The 25,529-nt window shown below is 42.3% G+C and overlaps 2 protein-coding genes across 2 annotated transcripts in view; one reads left to right on the top strand and one right to left on the bottom strand.

Moving 5' to 3' along the window:
- Positions 1 to 17,546, bottom strand: part of ITM2B (integral membrane protein 2B) — a 48,337-nt gene extending 30,791 nt beyond the window's left edge. The window contains exon 1 of the mRNA XM_009999079.1: positions 17,499 to 17,546. Within this exon, the coding sequence (XP_009997381.1) occupies positions 17,499 to 17,546 (48 nt within the window). The remainder of the gene's footprint in view (positions 1 to 17,498) is intronic.
- Positions 17,547 to 18,217: 671 nt separating this feature from the next.
- The window catches only part of MED4 (mediator complex subunit 4), a 15,658-nt gene continuing 8,346 nt past the window's right edge, over positions 18,218 to 25,529 (top strand). Inside the window, exon 1 of the mRNA XM_009999078.1 lies at positions 18,218 to 18,336. Coding sequence (XP_009997380.1) covers positions 18,218 to 18,336 — 119 coding nt within the window. The remainder of the gene's footprint in view (positions 18,337 to 25,529) is intronic.

Raw genomic sequence — 25,529 nt, 5'->3', positions numbered from 1 at the left:
GGAATGCCACTTTATCAGAAAAAGAAATAATTTTTACCATTGCTTGATGTGTTGATCTGGGAAAATTTTTTCCACATTGTGTGTTTTAGTTAGATGGCCATGGCAGCATTTTTTTAGTTTTATCCTGAGTTAGTTCTGCTACCACCTCCAAATCTACCTTTCCTGTGCCAACGCAAAACAAGAAGACCAACATAAATTCCTGATGGCTAAAGCAAAGGGAAGAGATGGCACTTACTATTTTAAGTAGGATAGGATAGGAAAGAAAACATATAGAAAGGCATCTGAATCTGTTTATTGGCCTCTATATTCTTAATACTCCAGAGCTCACTTAAGTCAACAAATCAAATGGTACATACATAAATCTTTGCCATCTTTTAGCTTGCAGATGGTTGGGATTTCAGACTGTTGGTGTTCTCACATATTTTGGGACCCAACCATTAGAGTAGAATCCCCAATTTTTATTAGTCTCTACGCAGGATTGTAATCTAAATCCTAAAAATAACATCATTTTCACAATCTGTCTAAACTGTAGCCACTACAACTCACGAAATAAGCTTAACAAATCTATTTCAACTTGGCTGGTGCCTTCCAGCACTTCAGTCATCCCTGCTGTGAATAAAGCCCATTAGAGTGCTTAAGTGGCACCACAGCAATGAATTATGCCATAAGCCAGCAAGCTGCTTTGCATGGCTGGCTTCTGCACCCACGTGGAGCCCTGGGGTTCACCAAGAGCACAGCAGATTGCCTATTTGGGTCTGTAGTTTGTCTGGTGGGAAATCACCATATGCAATATGCAGAGCTGTACCTACGTGTGCAGTACCCAGTTGCATGCTCTTAATTTCAAAGAATTGTTTGCAACATGAGCCAGATCCTCCCTCATTTGAAGGCAGTAGAAGGAGTTTCATGCTCTTCTTTTAAAGCTGATTCTGTGCTCAGGTTCAATACAAATGTTTTTACTTCTCTTCTAACTGGGTGTCATCTATTAAGTGCCAGACTGCAGGAAGGCAACCTTTATATTAATTTATCAACATTTTATTCACTCATTAAACATCAATGATTTGGCCAGTACTGGAGAAGACTCAAATTAAAGACTATTGTTGCCCCAGGGATTTTATAATCTAAATCAGATACAAAAAAAATAAATTATCAGGGAAGCTAAGGACACAGAATAACTTTGAAGGCTCACTGTCTTTCCCCTTAAGCTCTTTTCCTTCTCTCATTTCCGTTCACAGAAATAAAAATTGTATGCAAGACCTTGTCTTTTAGTATCCTAGTAGCTGCTACCTTCTTACTAGCCCATCAAATGCCATTTCCCCCCTTATAATAACCAAAATACGTGCTGCAAATATGTTTTGTCTTTTAGGCTTTGTTGAGCTTTATCACTCTTTTTTGCTTTGTCCATTAGCCCCCAAGACTGTCTGTTTGGTGCAAGTAGTTAATTTACCCCAGGACACCTGCTTTAGAAGGTTAGAGGCTAATTCAGCTTGCTGCATTACAAGGTATCCTAGCAGGGTGTCATAGTCTCAATTTTCTGTTTGGGCCTCAGGAGTTTTTTGTACCTGTCCTTTTGTGTCCTTTTCTGCTGCATCAAACGCAAATTTCCTGACTTGGCCTTCCAGGCCTCCCCTGGCTGGCACGTGTCCCTGGCTGTTAGATCTCATAGCTAGTCCTACAGATCATTACTGCTGCAAACTTCCTTTTCTTTGGCCCTTGGTCACCCACATGTGGAAGGAACTCTCCTGTAGATCCAAAACCATAATATTGTTAAAGTTGTATGTGTTCATAGTCCAACAGAAGAATCAGATCTGTGGCAGCTGGGTTACCACAGATTTGTAAAGTTGCCTGTATCTCACACTTCCCAGCCAGATCAGTAAGGTTTTGCACATTTGCACTTAATGCTATAGTTTCTCTCTCTTCCTTTGGGGAAACTGTCTACACAGAAGAGAAGATGAAGCCAAGCCAGAAGCACTGAGTCTCTTCAGTGGACCCACATCTGTGAGGTCCTACTCCTACTGTTCCTCTGCAGTCCTGGGACTCAGGATACAGCCTCCCGTGCACAGGTGTGCAGACAAGATGAGAGCTCTGCTGAGGTGCAGTGGCAGGTTGCTCACCTCACTAGTGCAAATCATCTCGCCGTTGCTCTGCACCCTTGTTTTGACCCCCTTTCCCCCCATTTGTTGTATATCGCTACGTTCCCGTGGCACTTCTGGACCTGTGAGCCCTTTTCATCAACCCTGAGTGAGGATGCACGCAGGGGTTCCTGCAATCAGCTAACTAGCCTGGTGTCCCATGGCCCTGGTGATACATGCCATGCAGTGTCCTCTCCATGCATTTGGGGGTTTGAAGTAAGCAAAAGGATAGAATATCAGGGGTGTGGGATTGATTGGAACAAAATTCTCATTTACTGAATTTGTGAAAATTTCTATTAGTCGAGTTTTTGCTTCTTTTTTTTTATTCTTTTCTTTACCTAAAGCTTTTGGTGGTGGTATCAATGTTCAGATCTGTTCTGTGCTTACCAGCATTTGGCAAAAAAGAGAGGAACTGACATTTCCAGCCTGATGCTGTAAGATTAGTTCTACCTAGCAACTGTTGGTTTTTAGGCTAAGCTTCTGCAAAGCTGCATGAGTTACACAATAGAAAGCACTGAAAGCTCTATCCTGGTTAAACAGGTTTCAATGTGGTTGGCTTACAGTGCTGCTCAGAGAACAGCAAACTTGTTGTCTTGTGTTGAAGGGTTAATTTCTCTGCTAGCTGCTTTGCCACACCTAAGGCAAACCTTTTTTTTCCAAACAGCGGGAGCCAGAGGCGTCACTCAGAAGTGCCTGTTTGAACCATCACCTGATAACTTCAGGAGAAGTTTCATGTTACACCAAATTGTGGACAACTGCATGCATCTGCTGCACTGATTGCTTCTTATGAGTCAGGCCTTGGTGTGGTCATAGATAAATTGGATCCAGGAGTAAATTTTTACATTTTCTTTTTACTGCTGCACTTGCTTGGTGCAAGAGCTTGCACCGGATCAGCTCTGAGCAGCCCACCGCTGAGATCTGCAATCATCCCTGGAGGCAACTCCAGGGAAGCAGCTCTGGCGCGCTGGTGGAGGGGGGCAGGGGAAGGAGCAGTGAAAGGGCTCCTTGTAGGCAGCAGCTCGCTTTGCTGTAGATGTAACACGAAACCTCACTCTCCATGTCGGAACAACTGACATTGTCATCCCGGTAATGAAGACGGCGCGCGGGGGGAGGCGTAAAATGGCCCAGATGCTGAGATCTCTGTGTTCATCAGTTCTTTTGCTCCCTTCTTTTCCTGACAGGCATGGCATCCTGGAGAGACAGAAGGAGTAGCAAGACAGATTAAGAGAGACAGCAGGAGAATACTGGTAACAGAGGTCGGGATCTACCAGTCATCCCAGGGCAGCAGTCAGAGGTATCCCTGCTTTTGCATTTGAGGCAAGATACATTTTAAGGTGCTTGGACATTTAGTTACCTTCCTATTCCATTTTCAGAGTTGTAATACGGCCCACCCCATTTTATATCTGCAAGTTCAGTAAGATCACCTGGCTTAGTAAGAACAAGGAAATATTTCCCTAGGAATGCTCAGCAGGAGTGAGGGTTTCCTTCCTGATTTGGTAGATCTTGCAAAACCGAGCAGTAAGCATGCATCCCCAGCTTGGGACTTGTTTGCATCATGCAGCCCAGACTTTGCTCACAATTTCAAGAAAAGAAAAGAAAAGAAAGGAGAAGAGAAGAGAAGAGAAGAGAAGAGAAGAGAAGAGAAGAGAAGAGAAGAGAAGAGAAGAGAAGAGAGTTAAAACCATGTTAAAACACAAGTTAAAAGCAAGTTAAAACACAATTTGGAGTGGGCTGCAGCATACTGCTTGTTAAGCAAGAGAGTTAAGATATCTGGCAATAATTTAAACCTGTTTAAAAGGTCCCCCAGGAAAATCTACTAAAAGACCACCTTCTTAGTTCCTGAATGATTTGTGGAAAGATGTTTACTCCCCAGAAAGCCTCATCTTTTGCCTGATTGCAGAGACAAAAAATAATAATAAATCAATAACATGCAATCTCTCCCCAAAATTTTTCTCTTCAGGATGATTTAAAGCTATAGAGCTAACCAATGAAGTTTCCTTTATGTTCTTGAGGTGTGTTAGTGGGGTAGTGATATGATTATGAGGATGAAACACAGAAGGAGCTGAAAGAAATGTGAGAAATATTCCCGAGTTTCTCAGGAAATACCTGTGGTCTGTTGTTAGGGGCTTCTCTGCATTCTACAAAATGCAGCATTGGCTGCACCATCACTGGATAAAACAAACTGGCAAGGTGACTGCTTTTTCTGGATGGCTCAGCCCCTGCACTGTGGAGATAAATTATGCAGGAAAAATACAGGTAATGGTAATTTGTAAGGAAATGCCAAGGCTCAGAGAGGAAACCATAGTCTCAATCTAAAAAAACTTCTCAACTATCTCCTCTGGGAAGGGTTAGACACACACACACCCCCCAAAAAAATCTGTCTTCCTGCCTGTGACTTAGTTCTGAGTTACTGAAGTCAAGAGCCATATTCCCATTGACTGAAGATGTGCAATTAAAAGTCTTGACTGCATTAGAGATAAATCATCCATCTTCACCCTGCTGAAAAAGGAGTTTACAATCCCTTTCAAGATTAATAAATTGTATGTTCCAAGAACCACCTGGCCATTTTTAGAAGCAACAGAGAAAAACACAAAGGTTTCTGCACAAATGACATCATTCAAATGAATTGTCAAGAAGCCATCATCAGTCAAAGGCACGGGTCAATGTTTTTACTTATATACCTTGCCAGCAAACCAGTTAGTTTTCCTTCAGTCTTAAATAATTCACAGCGCAGGAATTATGTTCCTAAATAATATTGCCTCTTCTGAGGGGAACAGTTTTTTTAAATAGGTTAAAAATAGAAAACTCCATTAACAATAAATCCCTTACATGGTTTGTAAATGGAAGCAAAGTATTTAACTGGTCACCTGTGATCTTATCTGAGGCTACTTGTATATTGGTGAATATCTCTGCCTTGTCACAGAAGTGAGATCCTCTTATGAAAGCCATGGATCATTTCTGCTGCCTTTTCTCCAGTAAGACTGCCATTTGCTTTCAATAAAGAATTGCCCGAGTAAAGACAATAGAGCAGGTCCCATCTTCGAAAAACAAGAACAAACACAAATAAATATGAACCAGGGATGATGGAGAAGGAGCCAAAAAGAAATAAACCGGTGGAAAAAGAGCAAGAGAAATAGACAGTTTGATGAGACTGGGATTGTGGAGATTAAGGCAATTTTCATGTTAGTTTTAAACCCAAATTAAGAAGAAAGTGATTAGTATTTTATAAAAAGAAATGGGTAACATGTTTTGGCATATCATGCTTTCCTCAGTATGCATGAGCACTATTGCTTTGTTTTGGTTTAGGCGACCTAAAAGACATTCTTCAGGGTGAAAACATCTTTGAATAAATCACATTATCATATTTGCTAGACTCTGTGTTTTCTCCTCTGTTTTGTACAAGTTACAGGCTGAGTTTGTGAGCCCTACTCTCAGCCTTATGCTACCCCTGTCTTCTCTCTAAAAGCAGTAACGTCTGAACAGAGTTTCCATTTATTTCTCAGTTTCAGGGAGTATTCTCGGCATGAGTGGGCAGAACTGTCTTGATTTTAGTAAATATTTAATAATGAAGAAGGAAGAAAAAACGAAGAGGGTACAGAGCCTTTTCCCTGTGTTTATTAGAACTACAGTCTCAGACACTTTTCAAAGGGTATAGTGAACCAAAAATCCATTAACACCTTCCAAGATAACAGCGGCCATCCATCCTCTCTCTTTGTCCTTTCAGTACAGCTGGGACACACCCATATTCTGAATAATTCCTCTTCCAGACAGGAAAAAACCCCAACCCATAACAATAGGGGGGGAATGGGTATGAACGAAGCCCTGGAGGTAGGGAGGGAAGGAGGCGTAGGGAGCCTGAATTGAAAAGGAAATAAAAAGAACATGAAGTCCTTAGGACAGAAAGAAAGAGCATAAAGTCCTTAGCATAAGGAAATAAGGGTCAACTGAGCCATGAGTCAGACAAATGAGAGAAAGGCAAAATCCTGGCTCTGTGTAGGAGGGGAAGATGGCAAAGGAAAATGGTACGAGTAGAGAGCCTTTGACACAGGAAGAGAATTGAGATCCTGGCAGGAAAATTGCAGTACACTGGTGGGTGTGTGCCTGTGGAGGGTGGAAGGTCAGAGTCATTATGGTACTTATTAAGTAGAGAGCAGGTGAACAGGGACACTGAGCCCCCAGCAAGGTAGTAAAATGATAATCGTGTGATGTCTTAGGTATGAAACATTTGCCTAAGGGAACCCTGAAACTGAAATGGGAGGTGTCACATAGGAGGGTTTTTTGTGTACAGCATGGAAGGTGGATTTCAAAAGAAAAAAATCTTAGAGATTCATAGCTAGGAAAGATAAATGGGGATTCCAGTCAAGCTGGGTGTTTCTTGGCCCCACTGAGGCTCTTTTGCTTTGTTGTAAATTCCTCCACATTGCTTCAAGGTGACTGGGGACAGGAACCTGCTGTCCTCAAAGGGCTCTTCAGCCACTGGGGTGGGGATAGTTTTCAGGCAAACCCTCATAGAATGGTTTGTGTCAGAAGGAACCTCAAAGACCATCTACTTCCAACCTCCCTCCATGGGCAGGGACACTTCTCACTACACGAGGTTGCTCAAGGTCCCTTCCAACCTGGCCTTGAACACTTCCAGGGAGGGAGCATCTACAGCTTCTCTGGACAACCTGTTCCAGTGTCTCACCATGCTCACATGTAAAATGATTTACTCTAGCCTCTTCCACAATCACCATGGACATGAACTCCTGGCTGTCCATCTCCAGGGAACAAGACTGAACCCTTTGGAAAAGGTTGGGCACTGTTGTGTTCTGCTGGGGCAGCGCATTCTGATGGCCTGAACAGCAGTTTTTTACGGATGATGGCTAGTTGTATTCTGCCTGTCCATCACTTTGGGAGTGAATTCATACAACAACAGAATGAACAGATCCTAAAAAAAGTTTACAGGAGCACTTTCTCAGTACTCCACCAAACCAGTATCCCTGCTCATATGGCTTATCCATTTATACTCCAGTATGCCCCATTTTTATCTGAAGAGAATGAAGAAGCATTAGTATATTTTCAAGATTCTTTTGCGCTATTGTTACACAAGGGTTTGTATATTTTTCTAATCTAACATGTTCAATGTGGATATATATTTGCACTGTTACTGAAACAAGTCCTGAACTGCACAGCTTCACACAGCTTTCTGTCCACCACAGAGCAACCACCAAGTACTCAGTGGCACATAATATTTTTTTAATGCTATGGTTATAACCACTGACTTCATCTAACAGGTTCATATCTGCCTCAGGAAGCACCAGCGCAGGAGCAAGACTGTGGTCTTGGTACCATCTCAAGCTGTCTGTTCTGTGCTTGGGGAAAGACACATCTGGCTGGAAACTTTTCCTACCTGTGTGTGCTACAGGAAGAGGCTGCCTGTTTGGGAGTGAAGAAGTGGGAATTTTTAGGAGTGATAGGTCTGAGCGCCCTGTTATGATGTGGCTGTAGCACTTTCATACACTGAGGGCACAAAAATCCTGTGCAGGAGCTCTTGAGAAGGAGACACACTGTAGTCCCAGTAATTGCTGCGAAGTCAAGGAAATAGTTTTTGTTCCCCATCCCCATAGATTTTGCTGCTCTGTTTATAATTTCATACTCAATTAGGCAAGGGGAGTAGGATTACACAAAATATGATTAAACATTAGAAATGGAGAAGAGCAATTAGGATCAATCAGATTGCATGCATTTTTAGAAACAGGACACCGTAGTGCTATGTACTGTACATACACAATACAGAAGGTCCCTACCTCTCAGAACTGAGCAGTTAAGCTTAAACATGGAGACAACAGACCAGAACAGACAAACCAGAGAGCACAACAGTTCGGGCATCATGACAGACCTGCATGACAGGTCTAAACACTCTTGTCAGTTCTCCTCAGAAAGGATAGTTTTAAGGAATGTAATGAAGTACTTGAGGGACAGTGTAAGTTGACAAGCTTACTGATGTTTCTGGAGAAAGTCTTCCCAGGAGAAAGACATGGGGGGCAGAAAGCATGGAGAGCTCTGTCTAACTGGGCTGTGGCATTAGTAGATTCAGTGAGTAAGTTTGTTATGGCTGTGTAGTCTCTTTGAAGGACACCTGAACTAGCTTTCTCTTGACCTAATCAATTCAACTGATAAAAAAAGTGGTGGGATGGAGGGAAGAGGGAGGAAAGAGGAAAAAGAAAAGCCACATCTGCTGTGCTAATGGGGTCCTGCCATAGGCTGTTTGGAAATGTGGCAGCATATTGCAAGTACACACTACTCCCCACTCTGATGCATTCCCTTTTTTTTTTTTTTTTTCTCTCTGGCTGAGATCAAGGCTGGATGGAGAGAGAGAAATGGTCCTTTGCAGAAATGCAATGTTTTGCCTGTCTTGTGACCAGTCACATATGTAGCTCTGAATTTGAGTAGTGTCAGTCAACAAAATAGGATGTGTCAATAAATGCCCCTTGGAATTGCTTTTATTTAGTCCTGTTCAAGTTCTTGCATAGCACCCATTGCACTTAGTGCGGAGAGGCTCTGTGGTAAATGAAGCATTTTGCATTTCCAACCTGGGACATGGCAGAAAATAAATAGGTTTCCTATTTAGAAAAAAAGAAATTAACCTTGTGCAAGAAGGAAGGACATTCTGAGCAGTGCTTTCAACATTATCTCTAGACAAGGAAGGGACCTGTTTTCATCCCTTGGCATTTCTCCCCTCAGAGCTGGAAGCCAGCCTCGACCCATGGGAGCACCCTTTAATCTCCAGCTGTTGATTAAGCTTGGATAGACTCTTCCCTCCTGGTTTTGTTGGGATGCTACAATTGGAAAACACATGTTTATTGCCCACTTGCTATGAAAAGGGAAAAAACTGGCTAGGGTGGGGAAATGTTTGTGAGCTAGAAGTGAAGTGTGAAGTAAAAAAGGAGTAACAAAATATGTCTTCATAGCACATACAGAGTATGCAAACTTTTTACTGTCCCAGATGGCTCACCTGGAAGCAGTTTCCTGATAAAATTAGCCCCTCTTGAAACATCCCAGAAAAAAATGCCAGTGTGCTGCAAATACTGAAATACTTCTCATACATGAAGAGTAATAATAGAAATAAAAACTCAGAAAATCCCTGTGATCTATAGGTGAGCATCAGGGAGGGGAAAAATGTGGCTGTAGATCAGGTTTATAGATGGACTGATCATAGAAAGGTAATATGTTGATTTCTCAGTTTTACTATCACAACTTCCTTTCTCAAAAGGAGAGTTTAAATTGCAGGCAGTATTATTTTGCCACTGTAGTATGAATAGGTAATAGCATCAAGAGTAGTTCCATAGCAGCAAAGAGAAATGAGGGAAAGAATGACCCTGGAATAAGATCAAAACCTGAATAAAAAACATATGCCTTAGTCTTATGCTTGCCAGGAAGTTACTTTATCTGGACCTCAAAGATCATGGAAGTTTTTCACCCTACATATCTACTATCACCATTAACAGGCAATGTGTGGAATCCTATGGGTTTCAGTGTGTGTCCCTCCTCTGTCCTTCCCCTTCCCTGTCCTCACTCCTGTTGTGATCCTGTTCCTGTCCAGATGGAGACCAGATGGAACACACTGTACATCCTTCTTTTCCCACATACCTACATTTCCTTCCAGTGGAAAACAAAATGCAGGAAAGGCAAAGGGAGGAAGAATCTCTACATCAGAACCTTATCCCCATATGCAGTTACAATGTGGCCAGGGTACATTTTGGGAACTGAGAAGTCTTTGGTCCCACAATCTTAGATGCACCCAGAGGGTACAAGTTGCCTGAAAATAGCTGTCAAAAATGAGGGATTAAATTGTGTTTCTTACTGTTATCCTCTGTAAAACAGGAATAATACTTTACAGCAAAGCAAGGAATGCTGACAAGGTCAGCTCTTTGCATGATCAGACGAGTGCACCAAGAGAATAATTACTTGTCTGTAAGCACGTGATTTGCAGGTGGCTTCAAAATATCAATGAAAGATTGTGGTAATTACTTAATCATGTAGATATTTTTCACACTTATATGCAAAATGGGTGCTGTTACAATCAAGTGGGAAAAGGAAGCCTATGGAAAATTGAGAGGTAAAAGTCTAGCTGAGATTTCTGTTAATTAAAGCATGTAATTTATTAAAAAAACACAACACAGTGATCTGATTCAAGACCATCTGTTCATGGTAATCATAAGTATATATGCATAGTATTGCATCATTTGAGTAATAACCACTGTAGAACAAACATTCTGAAAGAAAGATAGTCAGTCAAATGTAAGTTATTTGTGTAAGCAGAATGAAAACTCTAGTCCTCAGTCAGGACTGTCCTTCTAGATGCTTTCATGACATAAAAAAAATAGCAATAAGGAAAGGGAATGAAAAGTAATTGAGGACTAAACAGCATGTTTTAACATGTTTAAAACTGTTGACTAATATACACTTATGACTAACAAAAAGCATATATTGGCTTCTTAATTACTCAGCTTTTGTCCTGTTTAAAGAGTATTTTATTATTTTGACTCTATAGGCTTTTATCAGAGAAGGAATAAACAATGATCAAAATATGTGCTGGGATGTGTTCCTTTGAAAAAAAAGAAAGGAAAAGGAAAAGAAAAAAAAAACAGAAGAAGAAAAGCATCCTTCTCCTAGGACAGTGAATTTTGATGTAAAATGCATTCTGAGCTAATCCTCTCTTACACTGGCTTGTTCTTGCATTGAGAGATGACAGGCTTTTAAATCTGCCAAAGATGAGTCCAGGCCTTTCTTTCCTGCTCTGTATTGCTGCTGCAATACTCATTGACATCAGTGCTACTTAGGGGTGAATCAGAAGTCTACCTTAATTTAAGGATGAGCTGTGAAAGCAGAAAATGCTGACAGCTGGGCCTCAAAGGTGAAGGAGAAACTGATGTTAAAACCATTGTTAAAAGAACAAATTGGATAAGCGAGAGTTGCAAATAATTAGACTTTAAAGGAGATTCCTTCTGCACTCACAAATTCACACCATGTTAACAACTGCAAGATAGTAAGGCTATGCCTAAGCTAGTAAATTAAATGTACTTATGATCCCAGTGAGGCCTACTGTGACTACCCATTTTGTTAAATCCCCTTACCTCCCAAAACAGGATGGCTGCTTCCAAATTGCTTATTATGAATGATCCCTGACTGATTACCACACAGCACCTAGGATGTCAGGTGTCAGAAGAGCCTTCTGTCAGGATTCCTTGCCAGGGATCCTTTTCCCACTTCAGAAGTCTGGATGCTTTAAATCTAGTTCCAGGAGACATGCACTGTTTATTTCACCACTATAAAGAGGAAAGTGCATTTGTCTACTAACACGAATAAATGCGCTGAATTCAACAGAATAACTCATCATAATGAAGGTATTGCACTAGTATTTAAAGCTACAATATGATTATTAATTATGACATCAGTCTCTGCATACTCATATATATTTGTTCTGTGAAGCCACAGACTTCCAAATACTTGAGAAGATCTGGTGGCTATATATGTAGAGTTACTTGCATACTTAAGGGTTTGTTGTTCTGTGGCCTAGACAGAGACACAGTAAAAGCACAAGAAATGCACATTTAAACATGCAGTTGCTTTGACAACTGAAATTTAGATTATGTTAGTATTTCACTATGTCCTCATTCAGAAAATTGGTAGGATGCATAATTCAGTTCTGGGAAGGTAAGGCCCTCCCAACAAGATAGGAGATGCATGGATTGTTGAAGGTGGCCCCAACACTACCAGAATTTTTAAGCTAACACAGTTTTATTGTGGGTTTTTTGTTTGTTTTTGTTTTATTGGTTGTTGTTGTTTTGTTTTTGTTTTCCTCCAAGAAAGACTTCAAATTCACCTATGGGGATAGCCTATTTTATAGTTTCAGTGAGGGGCATACCAAACATGTATTGTCCTGCTAAGACCTAACCGATGTGGGGCTAAGGATAAGATGTACAAGGCTATGGGAAATAAAATGTTCCTTGCTCAAATTCAAAGGATAAATTTCATGGACATTGTCTTAAAATTAAGCCTTCTCTGCATAGTTATCAACCCTCACTTCCTGGCCACACAGAATCTGGTTCTATATTACAGGCCTGAAACCAAAGCAAGCAAAGCAAGAGAGCAGGCAAGAGTGGAAGACAAAATGAGTATCCCATGAAACAAAATTAGTATTTATTCTTACTCTCCTAAGTAATCAAGCATTTCCATATGCCACAGAGCAAACGAAATCTGGTTTCCAATTCATCTGACGGTGGGATCCTCTGGTAGTGCCACCTCTGATTAAACTTTACATAAGGTTGGGACATATAAAGTTGCTCTCCTGTGTAGATTATGCCTAACATGGCTTGGATTCATGGTATACATTTTGTTCCATATAAGACTGTAGGCTTGCCCTCTGCTATATTCAACTCTGTTTTCATGAAATATGTAGGGACTTGGCATGTTTGAAACTGCGAGTTTTAAGTGCAACTGGGCTCAGAATAGCCAGGAGTTACTTGCAAAGGGGGGACAGACAGCCACACAAGAACACACATGTGCAGAGCATGACTGCATCATCGTAATTTCCATAGAAGCTAAAAATAAATAAGCACAAAAAGTCTGATTTCACTGCACAGTGTCTTCCTTAATTGTGAAAATTCAGCTGGGCTAGAAACCGAGTTAACCACATTTTAATGCTAAGCATATCTGAAGACTCATGCTGTAAGCCTAAGGCAAGTCTGTTCTCAGCAAGCAGGCTCCGCACCGGGCACTGGATGCAGCCACAACAAATCATCTTCCTTTGCACAACTCAGTCCTGAAATGGGTTGCAAAGACCATGCACACTAGGGCATAAGTGTGGAAAAGCATTAAATGCAATCACCATCTCTAATGAAAATATGGACTGCTGGTGATACAGACCTGTTCCTTTTGCCCCTGGCAAGAAACTCAGGACACATCCTCTTCAGAAATCCCTGGCCATGTTACTGAAACACATGGACTTCTCAAATTCTGTCAGAAAGTGCACAGCTCTTTTTTTCCAGATCTTAGGAGCTTAAAAACACAGAAACAAAATTATTCTGTGAGGAATAATCTGGAGTCCAGGGTTCCTATGGTTCCATTGCATACTCAACAATAGCTCAGCAACAGATGCTGTCTGTAGGAACTCAGCGTATGTACGGCTCAGAGGAATTTTCACTGGAGAAAATCGACTGCAGTGTGAAAGTTGTTGGAAAGCTCATGTTCATTGTGTGGGAAGGGAAGAAAGGTTCCCATGTCTCCACCACAGCTTCTACCAAATCACAGTTGGTCTTAACTGCTCTGAATGGATCCTATTGCCTAGGTGTCTGGGTTTCAGAGGAAAAGTTAATTGTTTTTCTGTCCAAGGAATGTGGATGACTTTTTAGATTGTGATCACTCAAACTGGATCCTGCTGCTCCTCAGGGGCTAAAGAGCTCTCCTTTCTGCTTGACTATTGGCCAACTAAAATCACTTTTGTTTGAGGAACAGGGAAGGGCCAGAACTGTGACCTGTGAAACAGTTCTGTGGCTTATAAATGCCAGCAGAGAGAGGCTGGGCCCAGCAGGGCAGCTGCCTGTGGAAACTTGACCAGACAGTGAGCAAAACGTCAACTCTTCTTAACAAAGGAATCGCTAGACTGCTGTTTAAAGAGAGGAAGTTCTCAAGTAGGTATTTTGTCATTTAAGTAACATTCTTCCCTACTGAATGCAGGCTTCATCGCAGCATTTCCTACTATTGTTGCCTAGCATCTGGATTACTGCAGCTCCCCTCCAGGGGGCTGGCGATACAGATTCTCCAAAAGCTTCAAGCACGTAATGAGATTACTCCCTTAGCAAGGAGAATTTCCCGGAGGGGGAGCACATTGCACCAGTGTTCCACAGCTTGTCCAATCTGCCAGCAATAGCCAAGAACAAAGCTGGTTCTTGAATCTACAAGGATCTGCAAATTCATGTGGCCCACAATGTGTAGCAGAAGTTTGGCGAGGCTCTGCCACAGCACTTGCATGCAGATGATGTGCTTTGGATAACAAAGTCTAAGAAGAGCTAGGCTGCAATTTGGCAGGAAATTGAGCCAACCTAGCAGATTGGTGTTGCCAACAGGCTATGGCCCTACTCCTGCCTCCCCCCTTCACCCTTCACCCCCTCCTGCTCTCAGGTGGGCCTCTTGCCCCTTCTCTAGAATTACTAGGTGACTGTTCATCCAACCAAGCCAGATGACCAAGAAAGCTGACTCAGCTCCTAAGCCAAATAGATCACTCATTCTTCTGCTGGCTTTGTTTTCTGATGTGCTAAGCAAGACAGACTGACCCACACTTAAACTAAGTGCAAGATGAATGCTGGAGTTGGTGCAAGGCAAGTATTAATGGCATGTTCCTGTGGGGGAGGAGATGCAGGAGAAAAAAAGATGAGCAGCCCCCTTTTAGCAGCAGCAAGCTGTTAAATTGCATTCAGCACCACTTGAAACCCCACCCTTGGGCCTTGCTCATTGCCAAGTCTTTTTTTTTGGAATTGCAAAACCCTACAGTGGGTGATATCTCATCTATTTTGGGACTCAGTGTGCAGTTCAAACAGATTTATTTTACAGGAGGCATGGATGATGGCAACCCACTGGGCAGATAACAGCCCAAACTGTACCTTGGAGTATGATTCAAACACAGCATAAGCTGCTCTAAATTTGGGCAACTGCTGCCTCATTGGCCTCCCTCCTCACTCACATATTTCTTCCTTTCCCACATGTTTTCGCCTTGTGTCTTCCATGGCTTTGGTGCCCATAGAACCAGAAGACTAACCAAGCTCAGGGAGCTAGTCTAGCTAGAATCTAACCTGTCAGAAAGTGGTTTGTTTCCTCAGGGATCTGTTTTCTGAATCAAACCACTGCACAAGTCCATCTCATGTGAGTGAAGGGTACAAGCATTTAGCTGATGGCATAAGCAAGGGAGAAAAAGAACAAAAGGGGAAGAGTCATAAGGGAGGCAGGCTCAGTACTTATCTCTAGACAGGTACTCAAGGACTGTAATTCATGAGCTGGACTTGGGCATTTCTCTCTCCTTCCAGGAACAGAGGGAGTAAGGCAGCAGTACATCCTTTTCCTAGCAACAAAACCTCTGAATAAGGGATAGCAGCATCTGTTGAAAACAGTCAGTGGGAAATGAGAGGGCAGAGGAGAGTTGAGATTCTTCCTCTTCTCAGGTTTAGACTTCTATGTGTGTGAGACTGGAACATATTTTGAGCCCTCCTTCCTTACATCCTCTTCTAGATTTAGGTAAGTAGCTCTTGCCCAGGATAACAAATGTGTCTTGCTGAAAAATGGCCTCCAAGGAGAAATATGTAATGGTTTGAATATCCACCCAAACAAAAAAAGAGATTAGGGCTCTCCTCAGAGGGAGGGTGCTCAGATCTGCAGCTCCTGTCTTCTCAAAGGGGAGTTTCTCAGGCCAGAGCTAGGAGGCTAAGCTGCATGAGCCTTCCCTCCGACAGTGAAGACCACTGGACAAAAAAGCACTGAGGAATTACAAAGCCAGGAAAAGCACAAGTAATAATAGGAAGCCCAACACTGAATCGTAGTTATAGAGGAGCTCCCCTGAGTGATTGAAGTCTTAGGCACCAGTACTTGATTCCAGCATAGATTACATTTTTTTATGCAGTAACTCCTCAAAGTAAAATACGTAAGCAAATCTAGGGGCAGGGCTATAGGGAAGGTATTAATTCTCCTTACTCACTAATTCCTTTGAGTTTTCAAAACACAAGACATTTGTACAGTTGCTAATAACATGCTGTAAATGCCCAACAGCTCCAAGCAGAAGAGAGAATCAATGCTTTGTTATTCTAGGAAAATAGATGTGTATTTTAACTGTAGTCATAACAAAGGATGCTTCAAGCATTCCTCTACATGCCAGTTGGGTTGTTTTTCTCCTCACAGATACTCATATCCCTGCAGTCCGTAATGTCCTTCTGTGTTCATATGTGATGCATTCTGACAGGGTTTTTTACAGCTGAAATTTGATATTTCAAGAAATCCATTCTCAGTCTGGCTTTGAATATAGTACGTGAAGTTACTTCAGCTTCCGCATCACTTTCCATTTTATTTTCAGCAAACGCTGGATAGCATATTCCTGTGAATGTGTGAAACTTCAAATTGGAAAGGAATTTTTTCAGTTCTCCTTCTATTAAAAGAAGTTTGTCATCTCTACAAAAGACAGAGGCAATGCGGTTTGACTGAGGGTTAGGTTCCTTTCCCACATACTGTTAGTTCTGAAAGATTAGTGCATGTCAGGTGTTTGGAAGTGATCACATGATGTTGATATTCCACCAGGAGGTAGGATTGCCAGAGGTCAGTCTGAAACTTGGGACGTTTCATGGGTTCTCCTGCTAACCTACCTCTGATGTTCAGATGTTGAAACAAACCACAGCATTTTGTTTTGATAAAAACAAACCTTGAGGGAATAGGGTACATGGGATTAACAGCAAATACTTGTATGAGGACTGAAATAAACAGACTAAAATTGCATAAAGAAAGCAAAACTAAAGTTTCTCTGCAAAGGTTTCAGGGTTTGAAGATTTTTAAGTTTTAAGGGCAGAACTTATCAAAGTCTGAAACTTTTTCTAACTGCTTAAGTCAGTTATTTCCTTGCATAAATAATCTTTAAAAATTGTATCGAGTCCTCCTCTTCTTTACAAACTCTGTAGCATTAGGCTACTATTTGTAAAAGCACTATTCCCTCCAAATTAAATTATACAGTTCTCATTTTCTTGGCACCTGTGTTCAGGCCAGGAAGAGTAGCAGGGTGAGAAGCAGGATTGTGGATTTAGGATTTTATGTCTGCAAAGTCTGGCACAGTCCTCTCCTGTCAGACTGCACCTTGATACCTGAGTTTTGTGTTTTGGTGAGAGAGAGGCAACTGTTTGTCCATGAAGATGACACAAACAAAAGCACTTGTGAATTCACAGGACAGGAGTTCTGTGTGGGTCCCTAACAAGCAAGGGACACCTTTGCAAGGCACCTGATAGCCTGAGAGAAGTATAAATCCCTTAGGGATATGACAGCCTTTTCAGAGAGACATAACCAAGTTTGTTTATGAAATACCTATGTTTCCTGAAAAATCAATTTTAAAAACTGTATTCAAAGACAGTTGTTGTGAGTTAACAGAAATAGAAGAACTGAAGTTTCTGAAACATGGGGCATGTGGCTACATGAAGAATGTCAGTCCGGAACACCCGACAGTATGATCCTTGCCTGGGAGCCTTGAAGAATGTGTCATGGTTGTCTTTTGGCTTGAGTTTATTTCCCATGAAACAAAAGTGTGAAGAAGTGGGTGAGGCAAAAAGATAGGCTGGTGTACACCCAAGGCTCACCCTGACGTACCAGAGACATGTGTCTGGATTTTGGATTGGCCTGGAGGCACTCCTCCATGGTAGTGCTGGAGTTCAGACAAATTCCATTACATTCTTTGATTTTCCTTGCAGTCATATGTAACTGAAAGGTAGAGTCAGTGGTGGCAGGGAATAGGCTAGTATAGTGCCATCTTCAGCACTGACAATTAATCTATACTGGCTGTGGAGGGAGTCTGATGTGTTGGGTGAATGTGGGAGGATACTATTCTGTGACAGTGAAGTGATCACATTAAAACCAACCCAGTTAGTCTAGACAGCTTCCCACAATTCTATAAGCATTGTGCCTGCATCCATGCTGGATGCCATTCCATGCTTGAGAAAATGTTCCAGGAAGAGTAGAACTGTACTGTTTTACAGGAAAAAATGTCACAGCTTGGAAGGCTGGGTATATAGAAGCACTTGGCAGAGTTCTCAGCATCTAGAATAAATGTGTCCCTGAGTACTCTATCCTGCAAGACTGGAATCTGACAGGTACTGTATATTCAGGCCACTATCTACCAAACAGCTTAGATATGTGCTTAATTGCAAGCAACAAGTCCAAAGCTTAAAGCTAAACACAGGGAGAGGCATGCTATTGAACCAAGGGCAAAAAAGCTCAGCACTTCACAAGGTTCAACCCTTGGCAAAACTGAACCTTAATTTCTCCAAGTACCATAATTGTTCACATGTCTTTGAGGCTTGAATTTGGAAATGACGGTGACTGTTATTTCAAGGTGTATGACTCAGGCCCTGAGTAACCAGAACAAGATCAGAGACAAGGGACAATTAGAAGCACAAGGGATACTGCAGGGGAAGAAGCAGACAACTGAGTAAGAGGGATCCCTGGCGTGAACTCCTTGCCACACTACCTGAAAATGTCTATAACTCAGTGCTACGTCATCCTTTTCATTGCCGACTTTATTACCAGATAATCTAAATGTGATTTATGAAGCACCTGGCGACAAGAACTACATATGATCCTAGCCAGGCCACCTTCCCTCCTACTGTAATGTCTGTTTCTCTTACTGGGGTGGGGCAGACCAGGTCAGGGATTATAAAAGGAATTTGGTGAGGTTAAGATAAACAACATGTAAATTATTCTCCTGTCATTATGCTTTTCAGGGTCTGTAAAAACATGACAGATTGCGCTGGTTGTTCTTCATATTCTGTATTCCACAGGGCATTTTGCATATATGCTTTATGTGCCCAAGTTCATGCCTACGAAGTGGCTCTTAATGAAGTCTTTTCCAATGCTACTGTTGACATATATACAACGTACAAAATTCTGACAAGCAGCTTGGATCTGAGCAAGATTCTGTGTCCTTACAAGGCACAAGAGACAATTACTGGCAGAATAAGCTTAAATTAAACAGGCAAAACACCCAGAATAATTTCAGAACGCCCTGGATATCAGTGATACAAATATTTTAAATATGTATGAACACTTGGCAGATTATTTTAATTGACTGCCACGTATCTAGCATAAGGTAGCACAGTAAGACTCTATGGCTTTTAATGACCTCACGTCAATACTCTGTTGCAGTTTGAGATAAAAAGGACACATGACACAAGTAAACATGAACTGTAGCTAGGATTTGTCTATCAGAGGGAGGTGTGGTGTGAATTCAAGATGTGGTCTCTGGTTCTGCATTGACAGCACTGATGAATAGCTTAATCTGTTTTGGAAGCAGATGAGGTGACTCTCTAAAGAACTCTTTTGGCCACCTGAAAGTATCCACATCGGTTTCTAGAGAAGAATGACTGCTCAATGTGCTTTCAGTATCTAGATTTGTGGATGATTAAAACTATGAAAATAACTCCTCACCTGGTCCTACGACTAACCCTTGAATCTGCCAGCACTTACATGAAGAGCAGGGTTCTGTTCCGCATGGTATGTTACGAGTCCAAATTAATGGCACAGTCCTGAAGTAGAGATCCATGCAAAGAATCACAGAATATATGGGGTTGTAAGGGACTTTTAAAGATCATCTAGTCCAGCTCCCCCTGCAGTGTGCAGGGACCTTTTTGACTGGAACAGGTTGCTCAGAGCCTGGTCGAGCCTGACCTTGAATGTTTCCAGGGATGGGGTCTCCACCACTTCTCTGGGCAACCTGTTCCAGTGCTTCACCACCCTCATTGTAAAGAACTTCTTTCTAATATCATACATGCAATTGTACAGCCTGCTAGGGACAGACTACTACTGATCGTAATAGTCTTTTCCCAGGCTTAATAGCTATGAACTCTCCCCTCATTTCACATGGAACCAACATTGTTAGTAGTTTGTTAGCTTTCAGAAACTCCCGTGGGATCCTGCTTAGCTGCTGAGTACAAGTCATTCTTTAATTGCTTTTGGAATAGTTTATCATACTGTTTTCTCAGCTGCCTATAAAAGCTTGCCTCACTTCTCCCAAGACTCATCTACTTTACCTCTACTCATCTCCAACTGCTAGGAGAGAAACCACTTCTTTCATTTTTGCTCTTGTATGTTTCTCAATAAATCTTCCTTTTTAACTTCACCCTAGAACTCAGTCCTCACAGGTCATTTAAGCCAGCTATGCCTGTTTCTGGATTGTGTTCTGCTCTTTCTGAATCTCATAGGCAGAAACTGATATAAAATACCTGTAGTTGCAGGTATTTGAAAACCTGCCTGGAAACTGGATGACTGTGAAGCAGGTGAAAATCCCAGTAGCATCATAGAGGTCAGAAGGTGAACTCAACCAGTTAAAAGATAGGTAACCTAGCCTAACTAGGAAGAGATGACAGCTTTATCTTTAGCAGGAAATGGGGCACAATAGAAGGATGAGGGAGGTGTGGGAAGAGAATTGTCCTAAGTAAATTGCAACTCCAGCCTAGCAGGAATTCAGCATGTGGGAGAGCAGGGACTGTTGCTGTCATTGCTGCCCTTGAATTTTTTTGTGAGGGGAAGTAAACAACTCTACATTTCAGCATGGCTTCTGTAGAAGCATGTGTGGGTGTCCCAGCAGTATTTGGTAAACAGGTTACAGCAAGAGCTGCAAGGAAAATAAGATTTATTTTTTTTTCCAAATAAACAAATTTAATTTAATGAAGACTCAAAATTAATATGTGTTGGGGGGTTACCCCAGGAGTCTCATTATCGCTAATTGGATGTTTTATTTCATGAAGTAGTCAGTGTTAACTTTTAGCTTGGTGAGGGAAAAGATCTCATATTTTATTGCTCCCAAATTTTCCTTTATTCCAGGGAACACTTGGCAGGATTGTGACTATCTCTAGTGGCCAAGCTGTCAAACAAGCTTTTCCCTTTCAAAGGACATTCTTTTTTTCCCCTCCCCTCACTATCCAGGGCCAGTTTTGATTCTCTTTCCCAGTCAATACCTCCTACTTCACAGGCAGCACCGGTCCCCAACAAGCCCTCCAGCAGACTGAAAGCTGTGCTTCTTTCTGCCTGGGTGACTTCCTGTCTTGGGGGCTCTGTGCCCAAATTTACACCAGCAGAAATCAGTGCAACTCAGGTTTAATATAGCTCAAAGCTGAGCTCATTTTGTGCTGGAACAGTCTGGAATGGCATACCAAACTCTGGCATGGTTTTGGCCATATGTACTAATGTTTCACACTCCTTCCACAAAATAAATAAATAAACTAACAAATAAATAAATTTGGCTCATAGTATTATCTATATTTACCTCATCTTTAACCTATTCTAGAATTACACTGGCTAAGCAAAACCCCCCTTTTTTTTTTTTTTTTTTCCCCGTCTCCTCAGTCTAAAATAGGTATCCAACATAAGTGAGCAGATAAATAAAGATTTCTTTCAAAATAGCAATATGAAATGGATGATTTATGAGAGGCATATAGAAATATTAATGGTGTAAAGACAGCCTGACAAATAAGCGATGACTATTCTCATCTCCACAGGCCAAAGTACAGCTGTGGCATCTTTCCAAGCAGTGCTCAAGATGTTTGATTTCTATTGCAGTTGATATTTGACAGAAAGGATTTCATTTTTGCATTATCTAGGGGAAGTGGAAATCAGTATTTGTTCTGGCCTTTTGTCTACTTGCTCTCCTTGCTTATTGTCCTCCCTTTTTAATTTTACTGTTTGCAATGTTTTACTGCACAGGGTCAGACACCTGAAAGCCTTCAGGAGTTACATATCTTATGTAGTCAATATTTTCCATTATTATTTTAAGGTATGATATACCAGACCTTTACCCACTGAACACTCGATACTTAGTGGCTGAAACATGTAAGTAAGAAGACAGTTGAAAAGCACTGTAGCCTGGAAAAGGTACGGACTGAAATTGAAATATCTATCTTCTTTGGACTTCTTACATGAGGTTCTCTACAGCTCAACTTCCAAGTTCCAAAGTGATTCTTTGGTTCAGGAAAAATTAGGTAGTAACAACAGGAGTTGGTAAATAACAATAGTTTGTTGGAAGTAAAGGCTTTGCAACAGAGGAATCCTCAGCCTGAATTTCATGTAACTAGGGATGAGTCCTACCCCTCTTTCTCCCCTCTGGCCACATAGTCCTTTATGTCTAGTGACCTAGTCCTGAAATCAGCTCCTTCAGTGAGCTCATCTGACAAAACAAATCCACCCGAAAAATTATGGTCTTCCATTGAGCTCGTTTGCTCACCTGATTCATTCTGGACCTCACATAAGGGGGAGTGATACACAATACATGGCTGGAGCAAGATGGAGAAGACTGCACTTTTCAGCATTAGCCCACGGTCATACTAAATTAGTTACAAAATTGAACTCTGAAGGCATGGTTCCATGCAATAAGGTTAGGTTTTATTCAGTAACCAAGAAAGAAATTAACACCCCCTCAAATTTAATATTCCCCAGTCTTGTAATTAAGTTCAAGTGGCTTATGGAAACATATGGCAAACACTTGTCAGTGTTGGTGAACTATTAGATCACCTCAGCTGCTCATGGGTCTGTCTATAGGAATCGGTTTACTCTACAGATCATCACTTAACAACCCATTCTGGAAGAGACAAGACTCAACAGAATAATGTAAGGTATTTTTTGCTTGTGCTCACAGATTTTTAATAATAAGTTCAGTACGCCATTGAAAAGACAATCTGAAATGAAAGAGCTCTGAAATATCTAATACTCTCACTGAGGATGGAAAGAAACATTCATGGCCACATAACGTAAAATGTTCTCAGACTACAGAAAAAAACTGGGAACAAAGCTTAGTTATTCAGGAGGGGCATGACCTTTAAGAAGCAGATCTGGCTCAAACCCAACACAACACTATGAAAAAAGTTTACTCAGAGGAGAGAAGGCCAAAAGTACTGAACAACTGAAGAAACAGAGGAACCAACAGTAGGGAAACAAAGGCTCTGTTGTTTTGTATGGGCATTTCAGAAACCTATTCAGCAAACTATTCACTAAGTCTTAAACCAATGGGCCCATGGGGCAAGTTTGGGGCATGAGCCTATTTCACCCATTCTTTCCCTTTGTCCTGAAGAGATGACCCGCCTGACACAGTCAGAATGACTTTCTGTGTATTGGCACAGGAACGCATTCCCTTATGCCTCTTGTCTCACCCTGTCCCCCTGCATAGGGGCAGGAGCACAAGTAAGTCTCTGCCAATGGACCTGCACTTCACAGCCACCAGTGGGTTAGGACTGGGCAGTAGAAAGCAGATGGATGTCCCTGTTGCCTGGAAGTGGGGCAGCAGTTTGAGCAGTGGGGAGAGAAAGGGATCTGCTGCAGGGAACTACTGGTGGTATTGGCCTGGTTGGGTGGAGCTGTGAAGAGGGAGGGAGGGTTCTTGGGCACAGGAGAAGATCAGCCTACAGAAACCTCCCGTAGCAGATACCAACCCGTCGGCTTGTCAGTTTGGGTGTCCTCTGAAAGCCACAAGCTTTTCATTCAAGTGAAACCAGTATTATGGCCCTGTAACATATCAGAAGTACTTCAGGTCTAAATAATCCAGATGTCAAAATGAATATGACAAAGAAAATGATTTAGTGGAAGGGTTGCTTTGTTTTCAAAGCTGCTATTTCTTTCTGTTTATGCACCCATACAGGCATTAACAAATCAGTGAACTGGATGCACAACCAGACAGCATCACTGATTACATCTTTCTTGGAACAAAATCATGGAAATATGGGGGAAAAACAAAAGCAAGGAGAAGTTGTTTAAAGGGCAGAACTATTTGATGAGATTTTTATCTGCTATGTAGTTTGAAGAGAATTCCCAAACTGTCTACAATGAGAACGTTGAGGGTTGTTTTATATTGTAAATTAATTTTAAATAACTCCTGTTGGCAGAGTTATCTTCATCTCGGGGTTGCCAAATCTCATTGCTTTATCACAAATCTCAAAATGCTGAATTGCTTATTTAAACTGTAATGCAAAGAATCACTGACTAATGAGTTTCTTGACTTTTTTTGTTTTTTAAAAATAAGTGTAAATTTCTCAGGGACATACTTATTGCAGAAAGTAAAAAGATAAGCAGAGTAAATATCAGAACAGTCAGGGATGTTACCATTCATCTAGTGCTTTCTCTAATCAGGAGAGAAGGGAATCTCTGTTTGCTGTCCCGTCTTGCAGCTGCCAGCAGAAGGACATGGAATCTAGGGGCTCCCTGCTCTTCTGCAGACACTGCTTATAAATCCTGGGCCCTGCTCAGCGTTTACTCCGTGCTTCCTCATCTGCTCTCCACCCTGGCTTCTCTCAGTCTCTTCACATTACTGAAAGTCTCATCCATATGAAAAACTCCACTGGCTTCACTCGTGACCCCACCCCAGAGCGAGAGGCCTGTTCACAGCACCGGCCCATACACAGCAACGTTTTAAAAATCCACAACAGTCTTTTTAAATTAAAGCTCGACTGCTGGCAGGGTTGGGGGCCAGATTTGCATCTGTTTCCTGCCCCAGTCATTGTCTCCAGACCTCTGTCACGGATGCAAAGCTGCCTGGAGTCTCCACGCAGAGGGAGGCCTGCAGGCCAGGCAGGGCCTCGGAAAGATAAGCAGAGTAAATATCAGAACAGTCAGGGATGTTACCATTCATCTAGTGCTTTCTCTAATCAGGAGAGAAGGGAATCTCTGTTTGCTGTCCCGTCTTGCAGCTGCCAGCAGAAGGACATGGAATCTAGGGGCTCCCTGCTCTTCTGCAGACACTGCTTATAAATCCTGGGCCCTGCTCAGCGTTTACTCCGTGCTTCCTCATCTGCTCTCCACCCTGGCTTCTCTCAGTCTCTTCACATTACTGAAAGTCTCATCCATATGAAAAACTCCACTGGCTTCACTCGTGACCCCACCCCAGAGCGAGAGGCCTGTTCACAGCACCGGCCCATACACAGCAACGTTTTAAAAATCCACAACAGTCTTTTTAAATTAAAGCTCGACTGCTGGCAGGGTTGGGGGCCAGATTTGCATCTGTTTCCTGCCCCAGTCATTGTCTCCAGACCTCTGTCACGGATGCAAAGCTGCCTGGAGTCTCCACGCAGAGGGAGGCCTGCAGGCCGGGCAGGGCCCCGGGAGCGCTCGAGGGACAGCCCAGGCAGAAGGAGCTCCTGGGCCTGTCTGACCTAAAGCTCGGGTTTTAGTTACGTTTTCATTATCAGGCACTTTCTTCAGCCATCAGCAAAGCGCCGTTTCATCCTCCGTCTGATAAAAAGCACCAAAAAGGATTTTTTTTGGACATCGGGACCTCTCAAAAATCGAGCTAAAAAAATCAAGGCGTAATTCGGTCACAAGCCCTTTCTCTGCAGTTTGTTTGCAGCGCCTTTAGGCTGCATCTGAATCTCATCGAGAGGCTCTCCCGTGGAAATCCAGCGAGCGGAAAGGCGTTCAGAAGAGCAGCAAACTCCTTGCGTCACCCCCCAGCTCCAGCAGAGGGCGCCTTACAAACACGCAGCGGGCCTGGTGGCCTCCTTGCCCCTCCCACCCACGGGGAGCGCCGAGCCCGCGGGAAGGGAGGGGAAGGTGAAAGGGAAAGGGGAAGGGGAAGGGGAAAAGGGGGAAAGGGGGAAAGGGAGGAAGGGGAAGGGGAAAGGGAAAGGAAAAGAGAAAGGGAAAGGA

Source organism: Chaetura pelagica, unplaced genomic scaffold, assembly GCF_000747805.2.
Source record: "Chaetura pelagica isolate M959 unplaced genomic scaffold, ChaPel_1.0 scaffold226, whole genome shotgun sequence".
NCBI lineage: Eukaryota > Metazoa > Chordata > Aves > Apodiformes > Apodidae > Chaetura > Chaetura pelagica.
Note: the sequence above shows the minus strand (reverse complement) of the source record. Positions and strands in the feature narration are given on the sequence as shown.